Below are 21076 nucleotides of genomic sequence, written 5' to 3' on the forward strand. Positions count from 1 at the left end.
AGAACATACGATCCAAAGTTTTTCCCACGGCTGTAAACTGGACCCTGGTGACAGGTTTTCCATAATAGGTGTTCTAGTCATAGTGGTATGCACGCACAGATAATTTTAAGCTGGAAATTTGGCGCTATATATATGGAACTGTGCACCATTGGGTGACTGAATTAAATTTCAAGGCTTGACTACACGTCCGAAGCCCCATAATTCGAGAGTTAGTGCCTGCTCAGAGGCTGACGACCACAACCACCGACGTGACGTGCTGTCCATATCTTATTTCACTCAGCCGTGTAGCCGATTTCGCGAACGATTGGCCACTGTCGTACGGAGATGTCAGGGTAGTACTTACTAGACTTCGCTCCACAATCCCCAGCCACTCCCGGACGACAGCACCGTTCGGCCCCATATTATACCAATTTCAGGCAATAAACGCGTACTACGTGGCATACACCATGACGATTTGGACCCATTCAAATATTTTCGAAATCCATTTGATCGTTGTTACTCACTAAACACTCTTTAGAATCATCTAAAGAAACAATGAAGAGAAGAGGGCTGAAGCTATCTCACTCCAATTCTATATTGGATCACCCAGGGGGGGATCCGATTTCACTCCAAGATCAGGTAACGACGAGCGTCAATCAATAAAAATCCACACAAGTCAAAAATTTTGTGGGAAACGCGTCACGAAAACCCAACAGGTTCAGGAGCAAAACTTCCTGCTCTAGAGTGCTAGAACGCTTGTTGGGTTTTCATCCCAGCTTGCCCTTATTCCTCCTTGACAGTATCCTCCTGCCACAACTTGCGGAATCAATATCATGGAGCTATTAGTTGGGTACAAGTGAACAGTGACAGGGGTACGTAGGGCTCAGATTTCAATTTTATGCACTGATTATCATCGCATATCCGTCAGCACACATGATCACGCGCAGCGTCTTGAACAGCTAGAAAGGAATTATCATCCCGGGTGGGCCAGTATCGAGCGTCCAAGTCGCCAATGAGAATGAATGCAGAAACCCCTAAACTGGGGTCGGCATCCACGCTCCAAGTCTTGAAATGGATCGGCGGTGCAGGAGGATGTGCTCGTAGCAGAACCTTCCAAACCTTATGTTCCAACGTTCAATGAGGACTTCGCAGTGATGATCTCTAATATGGATATGTGCAAATTCCCTTCATTGGAAACCCCCTGTTGATGCTTTGGACTCCGGATTTGCATGCACCGTTCCCGGAGTATTGGGGGGCGCGGTATGGTGAGTTGGATCGACCCTAGGTCGTTTCATGAAAGTGAAAAATGCTTTGTACGCAGTGGGGAGCAAGAATTTCTCATGCGAATGAAGGTCTCTTCCTCATGTTATGCTTCGGATGAATGGGGTTCGACTGGATATCAACATAGAAACCCAACGCAGCACATGCAGTGTAATGCAGAATGGAGAATGCTTAGCAGATGAACTATTCCATTATAATCCGACGGAGACCAATCTACCGATCTACCAAAGAGTTTGCGACGGCCGGCCCCCCTCAGACAGAGCAACAAGAGTCCGTTGAACCAAAGACAAGACCTCCAAGAGGCTCAAGACACACGAAGCTCGCGTGGAAAGTCGACTCGAAGGGCTCGAAGATGCGTTGGGTCCAAGACAAGTCATTTCATACATAGAGCAACTGTACAACTGGCTAAAAGGACCGTTCGCCTCTCATCTAAATCATGATCGCTGCAAAAGTGCCCCAACCAGCCATCACAATGCAAAGGGCCAGTAACACATAATCGAAGCATCTTTCCCAGAATGACGTTTCAAATATGGAGAGTTTTGCCGCAAGCGGACCGATGATGCACAGAGTGAACGCGCTGAAGGCTCCGAGGATGCTCAAGACGACGCCAAAATGAGGGACGGCAATGGCAACGGCAACTATACTTATCGTGAGTGCTAAAGGGGGTCATCAGACCAGCCAAAAAGTGGACTCAATGCTTGAGAAAAGACAACGAACCTGTCCGTTCCAGGGCCGTCAAGAAGGCAGGCGCCGTGATCAAACCAAACAACCTGGAAAGAGGGCCCTTATAGAAACCTTCAGTATCTGAAGACAGGAGAGCGTTTTCTGGATCCGAGTTTGAGGAAACCAAGTGACGGCCTGGAGAGCTCTCCAGACTGAATAAAGATTCCAGAGTCAAGCTCAGCGGACGCGAACTCAGGGAGAACTTCATTCTGAACCACGATATGTAAGTGAGACAGGCTGGTTCAGAGAGTCTGGACAAGTGGAAACTTACATAGGACTGACAACAAGCATCCAGGCACCGATCTTTGCCAAGGCCTCATTGTAACCCTGTGTCTGCAAAAGATCTCGACTGATCTGAGTTCACAGAAATCGTCAGAAGGAATCGACGGGAAAGACATCCAACAAACCTCATCTGTGACTGTCCTTCCAAACATAAGATAACCGCAAACACCTATAATCCCGTAGATAACGGTAGTCACAACCTGATTTGGTACAAATGCGCAAGGTTCGACAGATCAACGGAACCAAATCTGTCAGGCCACTCACAAACGCGGTGTTGATCATCCTTTCAAAACGTTCAGGCTCTCGCATATCTTGCGCTATAGATGGTACAACAGCATGTCCAGCAAACTTGAAACAATAAAGTGAGCCCGACGATAACAACGAGGGGATATGTCATAGTATGTTCTAGAGCGGAAGTACTTACTCCTGCCATGAACAAGCCAAAACTAAGTCCTAGTTGCATTGAGGAGACCGGCCAGACGTCCGTCGGAGCAAACTCGAACAAACTTCCGGGAGTATCATACTTGGAAAGTCCATCGATGACCACGACAACGATTACGAACAACGTAGCGACGACTGAAAGCAAGGATGCATAAGAGATGACCGATAGCGGGAGGAATGCAGATGGAACGAGGATGAATAGACTGAGGATCTTGTAGGTGTTGGCGGGGAAATAAGGGTAGAGGCATGGATTGAATCGGCATACAGAACGACAAGAACCACGCTGCCAAGAAGCTCGGTCTTTAGTCATATTTCAATGCTCTCAGCGGTTGGGTATACCTGACAGTAAAGAGTTCGACGAAGAACAATGTCGAAGTTATGACAGCTGAACGAGGTCCAAAGGCTTTCTTTCCACAGTCCGCGTATGTTTTCAGTCTACGATCTTCAACGATCATTCGTCCGAGTATCTTGGCAGTCTGGGGAAGGGAAGAAGTCCAAAAATTTGATCGCGATGGTTCAACATGAAACATTAGAAATGAAAATAAACTCACGTAACACGCAAGAGCTCCGTATCCGATCGTAAGGAGGGTTCCCATTACCCAACCAGCTTGTGCGAATGCATATGGCTCAGATAATATTCCCACACCTAAGAGAACCGCAGTAGAATTGAAAAGCTAAAGCAAATGGGCGTGTCAGTTTCATGTAAGTTCAGGCAGAGGGAAAGGTAGAATAACCCACGGATTGATTATACGTGCTTCCTGCACTCGAGTCAACTTTTCTTTCTCTTAATGAAACACTGTTTTGACGCCGAAGGGTCCCATGACTATGACTCTTTCTGCGACCAGAAGTCGTAGTCTCCGACAATCTTGACGCGTTTGGGGGTGAAGAAACAGGAAGTGTATTTTGAAACTGAATGGAGGACCGACGCAACAATAACGGCGACCTTTCAGTGACTTCTGTTGCCGATTGGAGATCCGGTTGCGGCTGAGTGAGGTACACCGAAGGACCAGAGTCAACGGGTAAAGATGAGTAGCGAGTCCCTTCGTATGTCACTGGGATTAGACCCGGCCCGGTGTGGCGTGAAGAGGCAGGCGAAACAAGCACGCCCGCTGTTTGACTTGGATGGTCGTAACCTGGAACTTGAAGTTGAGGGAAAAAGTCCAGAACATCATGGTCGTCTTCTATACCAGGCTCAGAGTCGTTGACTTCTTCGACATCGTTATCTTCTTCATCATTGGAATCACACTCGTCATCATTCTGACGTTGATGATGGAGTGGCGACCCAGAGATAAAAGATTGGGATCGTCCATCTAGGCATCGAAGTGAACCCTTGTGACATTTTCAGGAATGACTTACTTACAAGATAGTAAACCTTCCACGACAGTAGCTCTCGTCGATCTGAAGGACGATGGGATGTCCATGGTTGTAATGAAGAGGGTCGTGTGACTCTAATTCAAATACGCAGGTTTCCTAAACCCTAATCTTTTATCATCGGCACCGACCTTTCCGGCAACCGCCATGTCGACAAACACAAGCGCAGCAACGACATCGACGACGCGACCTGTTGTCTTCATGGATATCCATATCGGGGAGACGGCGGCTGGCCGCATGAAAATGGAGCTCTTCAGTGATATAGCTCCAAAGTGAGGATCGCTAGTTTGATCGCTCCTAGGGGCAACGTTGAGAGATCGGCGCGCTCAACCACCGTTTCCTCCTCTCTTTTGATATAGAACTGCGGAGAACTTCCGTCAGCTCTGCACCGGTGAACATCGGTGAGTCCGACCTGCTTCTCGATGCCGTGTGGTACGAAATTGGAGGGACGGTCCGTTTTTCCCCTTCAGAGTCAACTCGCGTCCCATGGGATACAAGGGAGCGACATTTCATCGGTATGTCCCGCGTAATTTCAACCATGCGATGAGGCCCTGACTGAGATCTCTAAATCGCTTCCAGTGTGTAAGCACATCAATAAAGATTTGCCAGATCCAGGTCCAAATGACCCCAATGTTTTCACGCCTGAAGCGTTCGTGATTTCATGGTACAAGGTAGTACACTCGACTGCTGCCCGTATGCACCTCGAACAGAACTGACATTGAATGTCCTCAAGGCGGCGATTTTATAAATGGGGACGGAACAGGAAGTTTTTCTATCTACGGAGAGAAGTTTCCGGTACGTAAATGCCGTTGGCCATCGAAGTGGGCGTATCAACGTCCGTTTCTTAAGGATGAGAATTTCGTGTCGAAGCACACTGGGCCTGGTCTTTTATCGATGGTAGGAGCATCACGAGATTTGATCCGAGCTCAGGTGTTTAAATTCATTCAGGCCAATTCGGGGCTAACACGAATGGATGCCAAGTTAAGGGACCTCCGTGTATCTGGGATGATAAGCGACTGATCAATGGCGAAACAGTTTTTCATCACTACAGCAAAATGCGACTTTCTTGATGGCAAACACGTCGTGTTCGGAAAAGTGATCGATGGTTTACTAACCCTGCGGAAGATCGAAAATGTTCCCACTGGCCCGAATAATCGGCCGAAGCTGGCTGTGAAGATAACAGGTACGTTGTTGTTTTTTTTGTTTGGCGGCTTGGGGCGGGTTCCGCTTTCTCCGGGCAAGAATCGCTCACAACGTGTGCGCAACTCTCTCAGAATGTGGTGAGATGTGAACACATCAAATATTTCGCGCTGGGTCTCACGTAAGGGATTGTTGGAGTACTACCTCGTGGAGTTACAGTATAGCATTTGGGAGATGCCGAGATTCAACCAGTCAACTGACATGCTTGTTTTTGGAAAACCGTCATTGCCATTACGATATCTCTGGACCTTCGAGAGCGGCATGATATCATCAATTATCGCTGGCTAATCGCGCGTGAAATGAACGTTGTCCAGCGCGCTTGAGGTCAGTGTCCAGGCAAGGATCAATGTCAAAAAAGTGCTCGTGACTTGTATTCTAGCACCTAATTTGCGCTGGTCAATGTGCTTCGCAATACCATTGTCCGCTAAAAAGGTGGGATTTCTTATCTGGCGTTTATCAGAGAGACATATCATATTGAAATGGCTGTGCTTCTTGTGGTCACTGACCGTAACGAACGCGATTCAGGATCTGACGCGCCCGCAAGAGCAAAGAACAGCAACATATTAAAGAACCGCTGGAGCTAACAATAGCTTCGCAATGTCAAGAAGAGGCATGGGAGACTGAGAGGCGGAGCGTAAAACACGTTCACATACGACATTTTTGTCAAATCCATGTCAAGTCAGCAATACTATCAGCCCAATATTTCCGGCGAAAGCGATAGTATACCGAACCGGCCATCCCAACACTATTGGTATTTAACGGGATATGAGATATTCCCTGTTAATTTGCTCGCGTGGTTCTTCTCGCTTGCCTCCCTCCTAATTCCCCTAGCAGCACTCGCTCGGCACCTCCTTGCCCTTCATAGCCCTCCCCGCCTCCTCATGAGGGACGGCACTAACGTCCATCAGCCTGCGGGACAATGAACTTGTCTAGCACTTTGAGCTCGGGCCTATCAAATGTGCTTGCTACACCGTGAGTACTACGCTTATCGTAACACATCATAGATCCACTGATTATATGTGAACGCCGACATGGTTGATTATCTCTGTCGACGCATCTATTAGGACGCACATCTTGGGGACCTCGAGCGTTTCCGGGACTCGTACCACCGGTAGCGCTTCGATTCCGTACGATGGTCCGTACACTTCATCCGAAACCACCAGCGGCTCGACCGATTCATCTATCTCATCATATCCATATGCCTCCACGCCTCGCTCTTCCCATCGTTCGATACCGACTACAAGCACCAGCTCCACCTCAGGAAGCGCTTTTCTATCCACAACGAAAACCCAACGACATTCACGCCATTTACGTTGCACACATCATCATCAACATCATCTCCCTCGTACGTTTCATCCCCAACTTCCCATCACCCGCTTGACGACTCAACGACTATTCGATCAACATCCTCCACTAGTCCTTTGTCTCATCTTCTTCCTCTGCTTCCTCTTCCTCCTCTTTTATTCAATGACCCCTTCTCCAATCGCTCCCAAAAACCTACAAATACTCTAACCGCCTTCTCAAGCTCCTCGATGACTACAACATTCAAAGGCATTCTTGTAACAACAGTTACCTATACTTCTACTGTCGTTCCCGTATTTCCCGCTGGGCCTTCGTGAGTGCTTTCCCATACCTATGCAGATCCTCGAAAACATTACCACGACTGTGCCTCATTGCCACTGAGCGATTTTGCCTTGTTTCATTTTTCCTTCCTCGCATCATCGCTGAATTCTCTGGTCCGCGTTTCGCACATCACTTCTTCCCAATTCCTGTTTTTCTAAACCGCCATCCGGCCCTGCAATTTGAAATTTTCGAATCGTTCACTTACGAAAACGTTGATTCTCAAGGTTTTTCCACCGGACCGGAGCTGTGGTGGGTGTGTTCCTCGCGGTGGCTTGGCAGCGGTAGCCATCTGTCTTTTGCTCCTGTTTCGGTGTACACGGCCAAGACAGGGTGCCGGGGCTGCAGGGGCTCTTGGTGAACCTCATCTGAACGAAAAGCGATCGAAGAAACGGGGCTTCATCGGAGGGGAGTCGAAGGACACGCCGAATCGCGGAAGAGGCGGTCGATTCCCGACGGGGGCGACGTATCCGTGGGATCCTTATCGGCAGAGGCAGCGGCAGCGGCAGCGACAAGGGAGACCATCCCCTCGTCACGTCGACCGTTTGGTCTTGATGAATGGGTTGAAATGCCTGTTTCACCAAGCTCTTCTCTTCGGAGGGGTCTTTCGGCGACCTCCTCTGAGTTCATAATGAATCCGATGGGTGTTAGTAATGGCCTCAATACGAACCATTTGACCTCTCGGTTTGATGACGGGAGTATGATCGAGGAAGGTAGAGGTAGAGGAAGTAGGGAGGGGCGTTCGAGAAAGGTGTCGCAGACCTCAGCCGATGCGTCTATGCATTCGGTTGATCGGTTACTTTGGCGCCCATTCTAAATCCGAATCCGTATGCTGGTCTAGACCCGGCGGCGGAATGGGAAACGCTTAATTCCCAAAGAGTCGTCACTGCCCCCTTTGGCGGTGCTTCCGGGATGCCCATGGATTATCAGTTGGCTGCAGGTACCGGGTACTTGGACCCGGTTCCTGAAGGAAGGCTGATGGAAGCACAGTCTGATCCGGGACATGCGACTATCTCACGCTCACTCTCTTCGACAAATCAACTTGCGCACTACTCCACTGGATCTTTGTCGAGGACCCAATCGCTTTCTCACGGTCGAACGCTTTCTGCGACCCCTCTTGTTGATGTCGGTGCGAGTAATGATGGCAGTGGCAGTGGTAGTGGCAGCGCCCCGCCGAGTCGAACTGTCTCAGGATCTCGTTCGTCAAGACGTGGAAGTATTAGTCCCTATCCCATCGATTTCAACGAGGATAATGAAGAAGATTATCACCGCAGGGGCCAAGATTCGTTTAGTCCAACGCCGCCGCCTTTGTCACCTGTGTCTCCGTATGCTCCTTTAGTCGAAATTCAGCCTCCTTCGCCTTCGTCCCCTACTGCTCCTTCTGATCTATCTACGCCTACGACCACGAAGCCGGTTGAGAGAAGAAATCGAAGTTCAAGTACGGATCAACGGCTCGATGCCGGTGTATTGCGTGCAACGAGGAAGCAACAACGTCGTGAGAAGAGTCATCGTCGCGAGATGTCGCCTTCGACGACGGCTGAAACGACGAAAAGCCGTTCATCCTCTGTTGATCAAGGTTCATCCCATGAAGATGGTGCTGAGGTTGCCGGAGTTGGGGATCGAAAGGATGAGGTGGATAGGGGTCGCAATCGTGATGATAGTGATGATGGAAGTTCGATAGATATCAGTACGGCTGACCAGAGCGCGCTTAGCCTTGTTGATGCGCAGGATTACACTCGGCGGGTTCTGAGCTCCTTGTAGAACGAATTGCATGTCGTTGCGTATGTTTTCAAGCGTTGGATCGATACTTGTCCTGATCGTGTTTGATTGTACGTTGGGGGGGCAGTATTTACCAGTAGTGAGTATATTTATTTATTGGGTTTTTTTTTCTGGTTGAGCTCTGGTTCAAATGACCTTGTTCGTATTGTTATTTGTAGGATTGGCTTGAAAGTGTGCCTTTAGCTGCCTTACTTCTATTAATGAAATAAGGTTTCCGTTGCGCTATCTTGCAAAAGGTGGAGAATGACACGGGAAGAGCGTTTGGAGCCTGGAACATTCAGTGAAGCCGGAATCGTTGAGAGTCCACTTGATTGAGCTGCTGACCCATGTTTCGGCCACTCATTGGAGTGCTGCTTGACTAGAAGTTTTCCTTCCAACTGACACGAATCATTCACGACAAATATCTCAACTGGTACGCATGTTCATTGCCATTCGCTGACATACATACTCATCTCCCTCATCTCTACTCACCTGCTATCTTCTGTGGTTTAGGAGTCATTATCTAATCCTTTCTAGAGACCAGGCGAGCATTCTCCATTCCTTCAGGCTTTGTCTGTCTGGTGGCAGTATGTGACTTGTTCGTCAGACATGATCCGCGGACTTAATCCTTCAAATTTCAAGCTGAATAGTTCTGCCGAGCACGTTTAACCCTGCCAAGAGGACTCACCAAATTAGGGGAGGAGCAACCTCGTTGAGCTTTTCTGTAAGCGAGAAACCAGCCCCCCCCCCCCAACCGCGCATGAGCTGCAAGTAGCTAGACCCTTTTGCTCTTTTCGGTTTTTTAATTGCAATATTTAGTCCCTTACACAGCTGATGCCTCGTGAGGCGTGTGTGTTATGTATATATTTGGTCTGGCGAGATTAAGGTTGAATCTAGGGCTGCTCCCCTCGGGGGGAGGGTCCACTATTTTCTGTCCAATCACGACTGCTTGAGCATGGGGGTACTATTGTGCGTACATATGTGACGCACTATGCGGTCAAGCCATGCCCAAGGATCAAGCTCACTTTTAGGCAACATCGGGCCGCGGGGTCCCACATGAGGCTGGAAAATAACTCTATGAGAAACAACTTGCTTGGTTGATGCAGTGCAGACACGCTCGTGGTGGTGAAAGACAAATTCTGCTCGGCTATTCGCGACTTTGTGCTCAATACGGTACCCCCACACAGTTTGCGCCGCCAACTGCTTCGAATATGGTTGCGGATCGGATCCTTGGATATGCAAACTGGAGCTCTAAACGTGTTCCCCCCCCCCCTTTCCTAAAAACCTGCATGCACTCAACTCCTCCTATGATAATTAACCAGATCGCGCGCGAGGAGAATATTGTTCATGAAACAGTCGGTTTAGGGTGAATAAGCGGTTGTGTAATGATCTGGTTTGGTTTTGCTGACTCTGTGTGGAGTCCGGATCTTAATTGGGATGCTGAGGTGCGCATGGGGACCCAAAGAAGCGGACGTGGAAAATTTGGGTCCAGCCTTTATTAATTACATGCGAACTTCGGTTGCCCAGAACGCCACACACACTCGATTTCCTATTTCTATCTTTCTTTCTTTTTATGAGGCTCAAGCCATCGGGTTGCATGGATGACCATAGCGAAAAAGAATTCCGTTTTCACGTCGGGGGATTGGAGATACTACTTTTGCGAACCATCCAAGTCGCCGTCATGCACTGCTGCTGTGAAGGGTTTGCGTAGTATGATGATTTTTTTTTTTTTTACGATACCAATAGGCCCCCTCGTAAAGTTCGGATTGCAAACTGAACGTGCAAGGTGAGAAGAGCAGCGGGTTCTGCCGGTCAGGTGGCCGTTCCAGGTCTGTGTAATCGTGTGTGTGTGTGGGGGGGAAAGACAAATTTTCTCCCCCAAATCGTTCTTTCATGTCGCCGATCATACTTAAGGGGCAATGAGACGTTATCATGCGGGCATTGAGAACACGATGGATGGTAAAAGGGGGAAAAAGGATGCTTTGAATATGAGCATGCAGTCATCATGCATGATAAATCAATACGTTTACGCACCAGATTACTATGACCCAATTATCATCTTTGAGGTTAACCGGTTCCAGGCCTTCCTCTGCACTGTCTGACTCTATGTGTGTGAGAGCGGCTTTCTCTGACACTGGTTGGTGAATCGATCGGATGTGATTATCGTAAGCGCGCATGTTGTTTTCTCCTCTTCATACTAGATGCAATGCTCTCATGCACTCACGGCATCTCGCCTCATGCCCTGCCTTATTCATCTCTTATCGCGTTAGTTCTTGAACTACTTTCCTGAATCGAATGATATTGAGTTGTTACCCGCGGTTCACAGGTTATTGGATGTTTGTCAATCTTGGACTGTAATGTAGGGCCAGGTTACCAGACTGTCATCTTCGCTCATCAGTATGTACTTACTTAATCGAAATGGAACTGGTTTTTGGAGAAGGTGAGACAACATGCGGTGTGGACTTTATGGCATGGCCGCTCCGTAAAGAAACAATCGCCCGACTCGACCCAGGACCCGGGGAAGGGCTGTGTCCAAACACGTTGGGGGAATGAATGGGGCGCCTAAATGTCAAAAAAAAACTTGCCTCGTTTCACGTTCTGAATTGAACGGGATTCCCAAATAGGACCATACAAGATTTGATTTTTTATGGGATCAACTTTGCTCTCTCTCGGCATTGCCGTTTGAATGCTAGTGTGGGTTTTGTGGGGGGGAGCCATGTATTTCCACACAACCCAATTCACATTGAACAAGCCCGTTTGCAAACCTTTCTCCTCCCTTCTGCACGGCCTCTGAAGCCAAGCTGGCTCTGATCTTGGCTCCCTCAGTTTTTTCTTTTTCTTTTTTAACTTGCTTACTCTTCTGGGTTCATCACCTGCCCTAGGTTCATCAACTTGTCGTTGGCTTACTAGATTCTTTCGCCGTCTCGTCCATCCCCCGACCTCCCCTTCCTGGGTGGTAATTTACTTTGGACATCCACAACTACTCACATCACATCTTGTACGTATTACCATCTCTCAATGGGCCAATTGGATATTCGGATTGCCCAAATCGATAACTAAAAAAAAAAATAAACTGTTGCTTTCCTTTAAGTTTTATTGACTGCTAGCTTTCCCTGCAAACTCGGCCACCAAAGTCTTTGCCCTTCCCATCGCTGCTGGCTTGCATTGTCATCGTCTTTCATGCACGGATAATTTGACGAATCTTATCATAATCAGAGCAAAGAGGTCATTGACGAGGGGTCCCTGCCTCAAACGGTCTTTAGTGTGGTAGATCAGTAAAACTGTCCCGAACGGTGCGTTTGATCTCGTCCTTTGCTATCACTGTCATCTCCTCCTTCCATTCCTTTCATATGCCTGATAGCGACCTTCCGGGTTTGAGCTGAGGAGTTTTTTTTTTCACGAGGTTCGTCACCTCAAGTGCATGGAGTGAAATTCTCTCCTTTGCTTCCTTCCTCCTCTTCTCCCTGGCCCACATTGAATTGCCCATACCTTGTGCGCTCCTAACGGGAGTGCTCAACTCGTTCTACTAGTTGAAGAAGAGCGGGGTGGGGGGTTCTTTTTCTTGCTCTGCTTCTGCTTCTGCTGCTTCTTTGGAGGTTGTCGAGTTGTGCGGAGGTTTGCTAGCTTGCTGCCCCTCCCCTACTTTACACGATTTGCAAACATCGAAAGCACGAGGTTGTCGTCGTCGTCGTCATCTTGTTCGTTCGGGTCTATAATCATTTTCGGATAACCTCGGTGGTGGTAGCTTTGACGTCGGTTTTCTTCATTATACCGACTTCGGGAAACAAACAAGCGCCACCCCAGGACCCTTAGCACGGACGTTCCATCCAAAAAGCCGCAACCCTACTGGTGGAACAGGAGAGTCTCGTTCTTTTGCTGCTGCTGGCTCTAGTAGGGACGCAAAATAGCGGGCCATTGGCAGTTGGTGCCAAGTCCTAATTTTTTTCCGCCTTGCCGGTTCGGCGCAACCTCGTCTTCTTGATTACGCCCACTTTCTACTCCTTACTAGTCATTCTAGTAGGGTTTGGGGGGAGGGAGGACAACTTCGGCCTCACCCCTTATTAGAAGCGCGTCGGTCAGGACGGGGTTCTGCTTCTCCACCGACCTTGTTTGTCGCTTCTGTTCCTGACCCCTGCCACCACCACCACCACCACCACCCCATCCAGTCAGTGCTTAGCACTGGGTTCGTCTCGGGTTTTGAGTGGGACGACAACGACGTCAGTGTTGCTTGCAACAACGGTCACCGAGGAACCCGTTGCCAAGTCCTTTTTTATCAATTCCACCTCTTTCCAACTTCACAATTTTCATTGCCACCCCCCTTCAACTTTCTCTTAACCTCGTCTTTCAAACCTCCTTTGTCGCGATCGAGAGTTTTCCCATTCTTCTACTTTCACTCGTTTCATCCACTTTTTTTTTTTTCAAACCACAACAAATGTCTTCATTTTCATCCTCCCCCATTATTGAGTCAACAACCCATTCGCTGACAATAACTTCTTCTTCCTCCTCCTCTAATCACCCTTCGTCCTCGTCACTATCACATCCCTTACATCATCCACTATTACACGATTTCCTCAGATCCCACCACGTCGTCCTCAAATTCAACTCCGTCGTCCTCCTCCTCGGCGCAATCCCCGTCCGGGACCCCAACCTCAACAACCAGGATATCCACTTCGAGTTCGAGTACCAGTCCGACGAGCGTTGTTGATACTTCGAGTTCCAGTTCTTCATCATCCTCCTCATCCATGAGCTCGACGAGTTCAAGCGGTGGCGGAATTTCTACCACATCGAGGAGTAGTGGTAGTAGTAGTAGTAGCAGTGATATCATACCCACTTCATCGACTACGACCAGTACGACTAACAATTCAGGAAGTCAAACCCAACAACAGACAACGTCAGCATCTCAAACTTCTGTTTCTCCGCCTGTAATTTCATCATCATCTTCCTTTCTCCTTCTCTATTTACTGCTACCTTGACCTCTTTTACCTCTTTGGGCCGAGTTTCTTCTTCTTCTTCTTCCCCCCTGCCTTCACAACCTACAACCTCACCCACACCCACACCACCCTCATCCTCACTCGCGTCCTCCTCCCCGTTCCTCCCTCCCCGTGTCCTCTCCTCCCTCTCCTCTTCTGTCTTCTCCTCCTCTTTCCTCCACTCTCCTCTCTCTCGCTCCATCTCCTCTCCTCTTTCATCCATTTCCCCTTCTATTACTCCTCTTTCCACTGCCTCCCCCTCTATTGTTTCCTTTTCTTCCCCTGGATCAACATCAAGTTCTGACGCTTCTTCAAAATTTACTCCCGCTAGCACTACAACTTTAGCAGCCTCTTCAACTCCCTCACCAAGCACGAGCCCTACCACACCAACGCCTCGACTTACATCATCATCAACAACAAGGGCTAATTCCGTACAACCTACTGCAACACCTACCCCTCCACCAAGTACAACCACTTCAAATGGGGGTACGTCTGCAACTCCAACGCGTCTAGCCCTCGTACTACTACTAGTCCTACATCTGATGCAGGCACGAGTACAGGTACATCATCCCGTCCCCACGAATACGACTCCAACGAGTCCAATTAGCAGTGGTGCTGGATCTTCGGTTGGTGTCCAATTCAACTCCATTTCATCACAGATCAACTAATGCCTCCTTTTTTAAATTTAAAAAAAAAAAAAAAAAACCATGATATTTTTCGGTATCGTTTGTGTTTCGCAAAATTCAGACGATTGTGACAACAGATTCGAGTTCTGTTGGCATTAGGTATAGATGCGTTTCTTTATATTCCATCTCTGTTTCATGAGTTTCGGGGATGAGGGTGCTGTGAAATTCTCTTTGCTGTGGGGAGGACAATTTTTTTTTTCCACTTGGAACCTTCCTTCACCCTTCCCGTCCCAAATGACCTTTCCGCTGTATCCTCTACTTGGTTTAACTTCAGCTAAACTAATGTTTTTTTCCAATTCTTTAGCCCCACCCCAACACTACAATCTCCTATTTCCCTCACGACCTCGACAGTTTCTTCAGCACTCTACCTCACCACAACGGCTCGAAATGGGCGATCGACCACGATGCCTGCACCGTTATCGTTTACGAGTTACCTGATGACGACGAGCCGTGGGGTTGTGGTCACTCAGACTATTGTCGTTTCTAATCCAAGTGGCGCTCCGCGTGCCGGTATTGGAGGAGGCGGTAATTCGTGAGTATTTATTCTTTTCTCTTTCGATTATAGCCGTTTTGACTTACCAATGCATATTCCTGTGCCCCTTGTGTGTGACAGATTCTTCAGTAATCGGGGGGCGGTGGCGGGTGCGTTTACCGTCATAGGCATAGCAGCGGCATCTATACTTGCTTATGCCCTGCTTGGATTCTGGCGTAATCGAAGACAGAGTGGGGATGCTTCCTATCCAATAGGTTATTGGAAGATCGTCTGGGTCTGGATCTGGGTCGAGATCGTCTGATACTGGTGCAGGTGGAAGTGGCGGAGCCGTTCGTGGACCGTTGCATGATGAATTGGAGGATGATATGGACCACTTGTATCGGTCTAGCCATTCTCACACGAGTATGATGAGACAGGTGGAGGCTGCAGCTGCAACGGGTGGAATGGTAGGAGGTGGAGGAGTGGGTTATGCGGTGTCGCCCGGTTTGGAGGCTGGTTTGTACGATCCGTATGACCGACGGCATCAGGAACGGGTAGCTACTGCAGGTTCGCCTGCGGTGGGTCCTTCTGGGATGGGAGATGATGTGTTCAAGGGAACCATCGTGAGCGCTGCTGCCATCGATGGGGATTATACACAGCTCCGGAAGAGCAGCACGAGTACTGGGAGAGGACCTAGGGCTGTGGAAGGGGGTGGTGATCTGTATTCTGGTATTCGATCACACCCATCTGCCGCTGGGTATAAAGGGCTGAGAGGTGGGAGCGATGAAGGTGGGGTTGGTAGCGCTCGTACTGGTTCCGGTCATGGTTCCGGTGATCCCCGACAGGGTCATCTGCGCGTTCCTTCGGATGATGAGGATCAACAGTACGATGATGGGAGTTCCGTTGAGAGTGAGAATAGCACGGAGGTAAGCGAGTATCCACCTGAGAGCGAAGTCGATGGTGGGTTCACTGTCCCCGTTGCGGATGGAGTGGACGTCGATCAGAGGATGAACCCTGTTGCTGTTCTTGGTAAACATTCGACAGGTGTCGATGTCAATGGAGGTGGGGATGGAAATGGGACCGGGGACGGGACCGGGAACGAACGATTGAACAGTAGTGGGAGTGGGGGGAGTGGTGAAGATGGGACGAGGAGGGCTTCGAGTTTGAGCGATGGGGAGGATTATATGAGACGAGTTACTGCGGTATGTCGACGGAGCTGAATCTTGCGTCCTTTTTGAGGGAGGGGAGGGGGGGCATTTACCACTTGGCTGACTGGGTCTTTTTTCTTCTTCTCTAGCCTGGTACCTGATGACCGTATGCTCGCCAACTTATGAACGACACGGTGCTTGACATCGACAAGAAAGAATGTTTTTCAAAAGATCAACAACGAACGAACAGAAGTGAATGAATTTTTTTTTTTTCATTTTTCCAAAATTCTTTTTTGGGTGGAGTTTTCCTCACCCCCATCCCATTGGGGAAACGGCCCTCTTCACACCCCAGTTACGATATCGTGCAAGTGACTGGGTTGGGCGGATCTTTCCTCTCATCATATCTCCTCGCTTTCAGCATACACGAAATTTTATTCATTTATTTTGATCCAACGCATGCATGCATTCATCCACCCCCATCCCATCCGTCCATATCACCTTGGAACTTTCATCCCTATATTTTACTATCACAGCACCTTGCATCCTATTCTTCTTTTCTTCTTTTCGCGGAATTCCCTTCTTCAACCCCGGTACCATTCAGATCACCTTTTCACTCGTAAAATCGTTCAACCCAAACCACCACTACCGACGACGACAGGCATGCTGATACCTCCCGACTGTACACTTGGTTTTTTTTTGGCTTCATAAGAATTCCCTCTCTCCGCGCAGGCGGACCACCTTTAGATCAGTCGTAACGTGTTCCGTGCCATGTGTACTTACGTGACTGCCAATTCCCAATGTAGCGCATTTTTTCGCCCGGCCCTAGCTTTTTTCTTTTTTCTTTTGCCTCATCTAAACGAACCAGTGATCATGAAACGGAAGACGTGCACGACGATCATGCACGTCCAGAGTCACATTTAACGTTAACGTTGCAGGCGATATAGAGTGCAGGAAAAAAAAAAGAATCCGATGGCTCAATGATGATTGACGTCTTAGATAGACGCATGGGTGGTTTGTTGACACATGCAGCATGAGTAAATATGTAGGTATTACGTTGTCATACGTAACCTCTGTGAGTCTCCCGCAGGTTGGTCGGGAAGCCTCAACGAAACAAGGAAGCGGGATCGATCGATTTGATTGCGATATATCAACCCTGCAAATGGTCATGCATTACTTGCATGAACGTGTGTCGGATCATGTCTTCCTTTTTTTGTTCGCCGAAAAGTTAGCGCGCATGATAGGGGTGAGGAATATATCATGATACCCCCACGGTTATATAACCGGAGGGGTGGCGGGGCGGAGGCGCCCAGTAACTTCGGCCAACTCCAGACGAGCCCTCTGGAGATTGACGTTGTAGTTCAATTGTCGCAGCATAATGAAACCTGCGCACCCAATACGCAGCCTGCACGGTCATATACCATCGACGTCGAACTTTTGATCAGAGCTTATCTCTTATCACGACCGAGGCGAACATTCCTACTCGCAGCTAGCTTCAGCCTAATTAGCGAGACAACTCCGCATTTCTACTGCCTGCGAATTTTGAACTACGCCTCCCAACAATCTTGACTTTCCCAACTCCTCCGCAAAAACCGTCCCTCCTTCTAAATCAAACCTGTCGAAAAACCAAAGTAACAATCGAGGTGGACCTGAATTTTCAGGTTGTTGTAGTACTGCTCCAGGGACACGAAAAATATGACGTGTCACATGCTCATCAGAACAGCACGTGCCTCACGGTTTGTTGCGCTTGTGGTACTTCCAACAGAGAGGTGTAACATGGTGGAAGGTCCACGTTGTGAAAGACACGTACCATTGATGCATATGACATGAGGTGCATCTGCCAAGTGGGTGTGGTGTAGATCGATCGACGCGAAGGTGCTATTTGCACACCTTGATTGTGCTGCTGTGGCGTGAATCGCATAAGTAACCACAATTACTTCCAACGAAGAAGTATGTCGTTATGGTGTATACTTGACACGATAGGAAGGCGTCCAAACTTCTCGTACCATAGCGCAATTGTCTTGCCGCCGATCCCCCGCCCCCGCCCCTGGTTCCTTTTTGAAATTGAGATTAGGCTTTCATTTCCAATGTTGTGTCTTGCCAAAACAATACTACATATACTGATTCGCGAGCGAAATCGAAGTCGGCGCGATAACATCGCAGTCTCCTATATTAATATAATTAAGTACACGGGTAACCCAGGGCGGTGCACGGTTTGTGACTGCAATCATATTTCACCGACGCTATATATGTGAACGCGTTGCCGAGGTCTTGTTGTGGGGGAGGGGATTTTTAGTGTATATCGTGTCGTCGTGCAACATGAATCTTGATCGAGGAAAAAGAGGAAAAGGAGTGATTATATAACACACATGTATTGTATGTATAGCAAAGGCTAATTGGGGAAGGGTATGTGGAAAGGAAATAATGTTCGAGGGAGAGTGGTCGGGTTGACCGTGTGACCTCGGCGTTCGGTAGCTTATTCCGGGGGCGTCGGGATCATTTCGGGTGCTTTGCTCTATTTTTCCCCGGAAGAGGTATTGGACGAAAGAGAGGGACGTGCGCGGTTCCGAATGAGTCATTCTAGTCGAGAATGAGATAAATCCTGGGGAAGAGGAGAGAACGCTTTGTTGCCCATATGGAGATTGGAGGTTGAGAACCCTGAAGAAGGCCAAGGTCACAAGTCGATTGAGGGTGGGAAAAGGGGGCATGTGGTGGAAGAAGTAGAAGGATCGAACCATGAGGTTAATCTGCTTCGCGAGATGTTGAGAATTATATATGGGCGTAGGCCAAATATTTGAGCCGGTAAGCTTGTTGTTGTAGGCGATAAGTAGACGACGCGCGGAATGGTAAGTGAGGACGACCACGACCAGGGGTGAAGTAAATGTGAGGATGTTATTGGTCGACTGCGCTTGGATTGGGGTTCATCGGTGGGATAGCATCCGCATATTATCCAAGGGGTGGAGGGGGGAGGAAGAGGCAAGTCATCAAGTGGGGTCAATTACTTTTGCGCATCTTTTCACACATGGGTGAACACTGCGCAGTAACCGTGATTGGGGCGGGAAAGCGGGGGGGGGCCTCTGATCATCGTTGAATTCAAGGCATTAGAAATGTGTAGACAAGCACGCGCGGGCTATGTCCATGTGGTTATTTGGTCATGCACATCATGACTAAACTGGCGCAGCTATTGCCGTGTCATATGCATGTCTGCTTGTCATAACCGAAGATAAACATAGTAGCTGGACATAGAGAGGCTGGTACTGTACTACTACACTAGTAAAAAGCTATGCATATAAGTACCGTGATGATCTAGCACAAGGTGCTGCGTATGAGAAGTGGTCCCCTTGGAGGCAGTTCGTAGCTAGCGCCCTTCGTCAAAGGATTTCCACGACCGGCCATCACGCCACCGGTTAATTACAGCAAAGCAAATGCATGGGCGCTCAAGTAGAAGCCGTGAATTGGTAGTTATCCCAATCACAGCATGCACCGCTTTGCATTTGGAGGGCCAGTTCATGCGTCCTTGAGCGGCGCATGCCAAGGCTATGCTGCCGTACTATTCTAGCTGCAGACGTACGTCTTTGCATACAGTCAGGGAATCAGGAGCAACAAGACAACGTGTATACGTGTACCGTGTGCACAGCATGTGGACATTTATCGGTGGCCAATAGGAAATCGCCAAGAATTGAAAATATTTTCACCAGTGTAAGTGCTCGCTAATGTCAGGTCTGGTTGCATTTAATGGTTGGAACGGGGAAATCGAGATAGAAGGGCAGAAGCTAGGTCTCCTGGCGGTGGGTACAAGGGGGATCCTTTCTTCATAGCATTACTAGGATTGTGACCCATGGGCTGTGGGGACATACGCATGCAGAGTATATAGCCAGAGTCTGTTGGTATCGTCATAGGTACCGGTGGTTATAGACGCATAACTGCATCACATCTCAGCTCGGAACAATGCATGCGGCGTTGCACGGGTACTAGGGAGGAAGGCTATCACTGGACTGCATACCACGCATCTTGACCATGGAACCCATCTGTATGCATGTGTACGCCTCGACCGAGAATACCCTGATTCCAGACCAGATTTATCGTAGTGGCGGTGAACTTGGATGCCATGACAATAGCGCCCATTGCTTACTAACTTCGGCTATCATAACTGTCGATTTTGCATTAGTTTCGTTCTGTGCGAAGACAAATAGTACGTACGTACGAAGGGTTGTAAAGTCCGTGGTACAGTACGCATCCACACGAGTAGTAGTGATATGCGGGCATTGGCGAGACGAGCTGGCGGTCTTACACGCATTATACCCCAAGTGCTCATATCACCACTCATCTAACGTTCTCCCATCCTGTCAGGCTTCGGTCTACGTAACCTCACACGACTTGCATGAGCGCTCGCAAACAGTCCACCGAACTATTGCCAATATGTAATATCTGAATTGCCAATACACAACTGCCCCGCCAACTTGGGGTCACAGAGTGGGGAGTGTGATCTATTCGTTTGTTGTTGTTGGGACGCGTATCTGGCAGTAGCGCCTGTGGATTTATATTGATCAGAGAGAGAGGGGGGGGGACTGGAATCGATAAAGGCCGAAAATTCGTTTGTGGCTAGAAGAAGTATGTTGACAGGGTTGATGGCGCTTATTGGGAGCAAAACACCGCCATTCCCATTCGCGGACCGATCCGCAACGAAAGCAGAACCCGCGGATTACTTCTTTACATACTCCTCTTTTTTTTTTTCCAACTCCTGCATTAATTTCCCTGTTTTGTTTTACGGTACTCGTTTCGTTGATTATATGTAATTTGGTTTCTCGATCTGCCGTCGTTACTTTTGTCATCAGGCCATACCCACTTACTCAGTGTCCCCCTAAGCGTGCTCTGGACGTCCTAACATTTACTGACATCCTCCCAGCTGCAGTTACGTGCATCTATCGCTATATATGGTTTGATTATAATCACATCAATATCATTCTGTTCCTTCCTTTTCCTGTGCTTCGCCAACAGTATGTGTGCAGCAGGTTCTTGTGAGTAAAAGGAAATTGATATCCTAGAAAATAATACAGCCATCATAAACTTAACCCATTTACATACCTTTTTCTTTTCTTTTCAATGAGCTCACACAAGATATTCCATCACACTGCCTCCTGTGACAAC

At 48.5% G+C, this 21076-nt stretch overlaps 6 protein-coding genes across 6 annotated transcripts; 5 read left to right on the forward strand and 1 right to left on the reverse strand.

Annotated features, from left to right (window-relative positions):
- Positions 1-1689: 1689 nt before the first annotated feature.
- EI90DRAFT_3011382 (transmembrane amino acid transporter protein-domain-containing protein) lies at positions 1690-4127 on the reverse strand (the record flags this gene model as incomplete). The annotated part of the gene is made up of 10 exons (XM_039056461.1): positions 1690-1916; positions 1978-2135; positions 2255-2337; positions 2391-2465; positions 2530-2613; positions 2690-2909; positions 3046-3182; positions 3258-3380; positions 3445-4016; positions 4067-4127. The coding sequence occupies 10 exons, from the start codon at positions 4125-4127 to the stop codon at positions 1690-1692; spliced, it is 1740 nt and encodes a 579-aa protein (XP_038923406.1).
- EI90DRAFT_811242 (cyclophilin-like domain-containing protein) lies at positions 4123-5612 on the forward strand. The gene is made up of 9 exons (XM_039068083.1): positions 4123-4349; positions 4437-4478; positions 4548-4592; positions 4657-4659; positions 4726-4748; positions 4811-4872; positions 4927-5007; positions 5113-5260; positions 5352-5612. Exons 1-9 carry the CDS (start codon positions 4225-4227, stop codon positions 5366-5368), a joined length of 546 nt encoding a protein of 181 aa, XP_038923407.1. The 5' UTR covers positions 4123-4224; the 3' UTR covers positions 5369-5612.
- A 621-nt stretch (positions 5613-6233) lies between these two features.
- On the forward strand, positions 6234-8658 carry EI90DRAFT_3011384 (uncharacterized protein; the record flags this gene model as incomplete). Its single annotated transcript, XM_039056462.1, has 7 exons — positions 6234-6249; positions 6342-6412; positions 6441-6622; positions 6803-6892; positions 7125-7153; positions 7287-7610; positions 7739-8658. The coding sequence occupies 7 exons, from the start codon at positions 6234-6236 to the stop codon at positions 8656-8658; spliced, it is 1632 nt and encodes a 543-aa protein (XP_038923408.1).
- Positions 8659-11292: 2634 nt separating this feature from the next.
- On the forward strand, positions 11293-11537 carry EI90DRAFT_3030857 (uncharacterized protein; the record flags this gene model as incomplete). The annotated part of the gene is made up of 2 exons (XM_039058262.1): positions 11293-11410; positions 11452-11537. Coding segments are annotated over 2 exons (204 nt in total), but the record flags the coding sequence as incomplete, so codon positions are not given.
- A 2461-nt stretch (positions 11538-13998) lies between these two features.
- EI90DRAFT_813045 (uncharacterized protein) lies at positions 13999-15008 on the forward strand. Its single transcript, XM_039068085.1, has 4 exons — positions 13999-14111; positions 14186-14251; positions 14373-14410; positions 14616-15008. The coding sequence occupies exons 1-4, from the start codon at positions 14106-14108 to the stop codon at positions 14845-14847; spliced, it is 342 nt and encodes a 113-aa protein (XP_038923410.1). The 5' UTR covers positions 13999-14105; the 3' UTR covers positions 14848-15008.
- EI90DRAFT_812551 (uncharacterized protein) lies at positions 14684-16195 on the forward strand. The gene is made up of 2 exons (XM_039068084.1): positions 14684-14843; positions 14925-16195. Exon 2 carries the CDS (start codon positions 15170-15172, stop codon positions 16001-16003), a length of 834 nt encoding a protein of 277 aa, XP_038923411.1. The 5' UTR covers positions 14684-14843; positions 14925-15169; the 3' UTR covers positions 16004-16195.
- Positions 16196-21076: the final 4881 nt, after the last annotated feature.

The sequence above is a fragment of the Cantharellus anzutake genome, assembly GCF_015039405.1.
Source record: "Cantharellus anzutake strain C23 chromosome Unknown EI90scaffold_2, whole genome shotgun sequence".
NCBI lineage: Eukaryota > Fungi > Basidiomycota > Agaricomycetes > Cantharellales > Hydnaceae > Cantharellus > Cantharellus anzutake.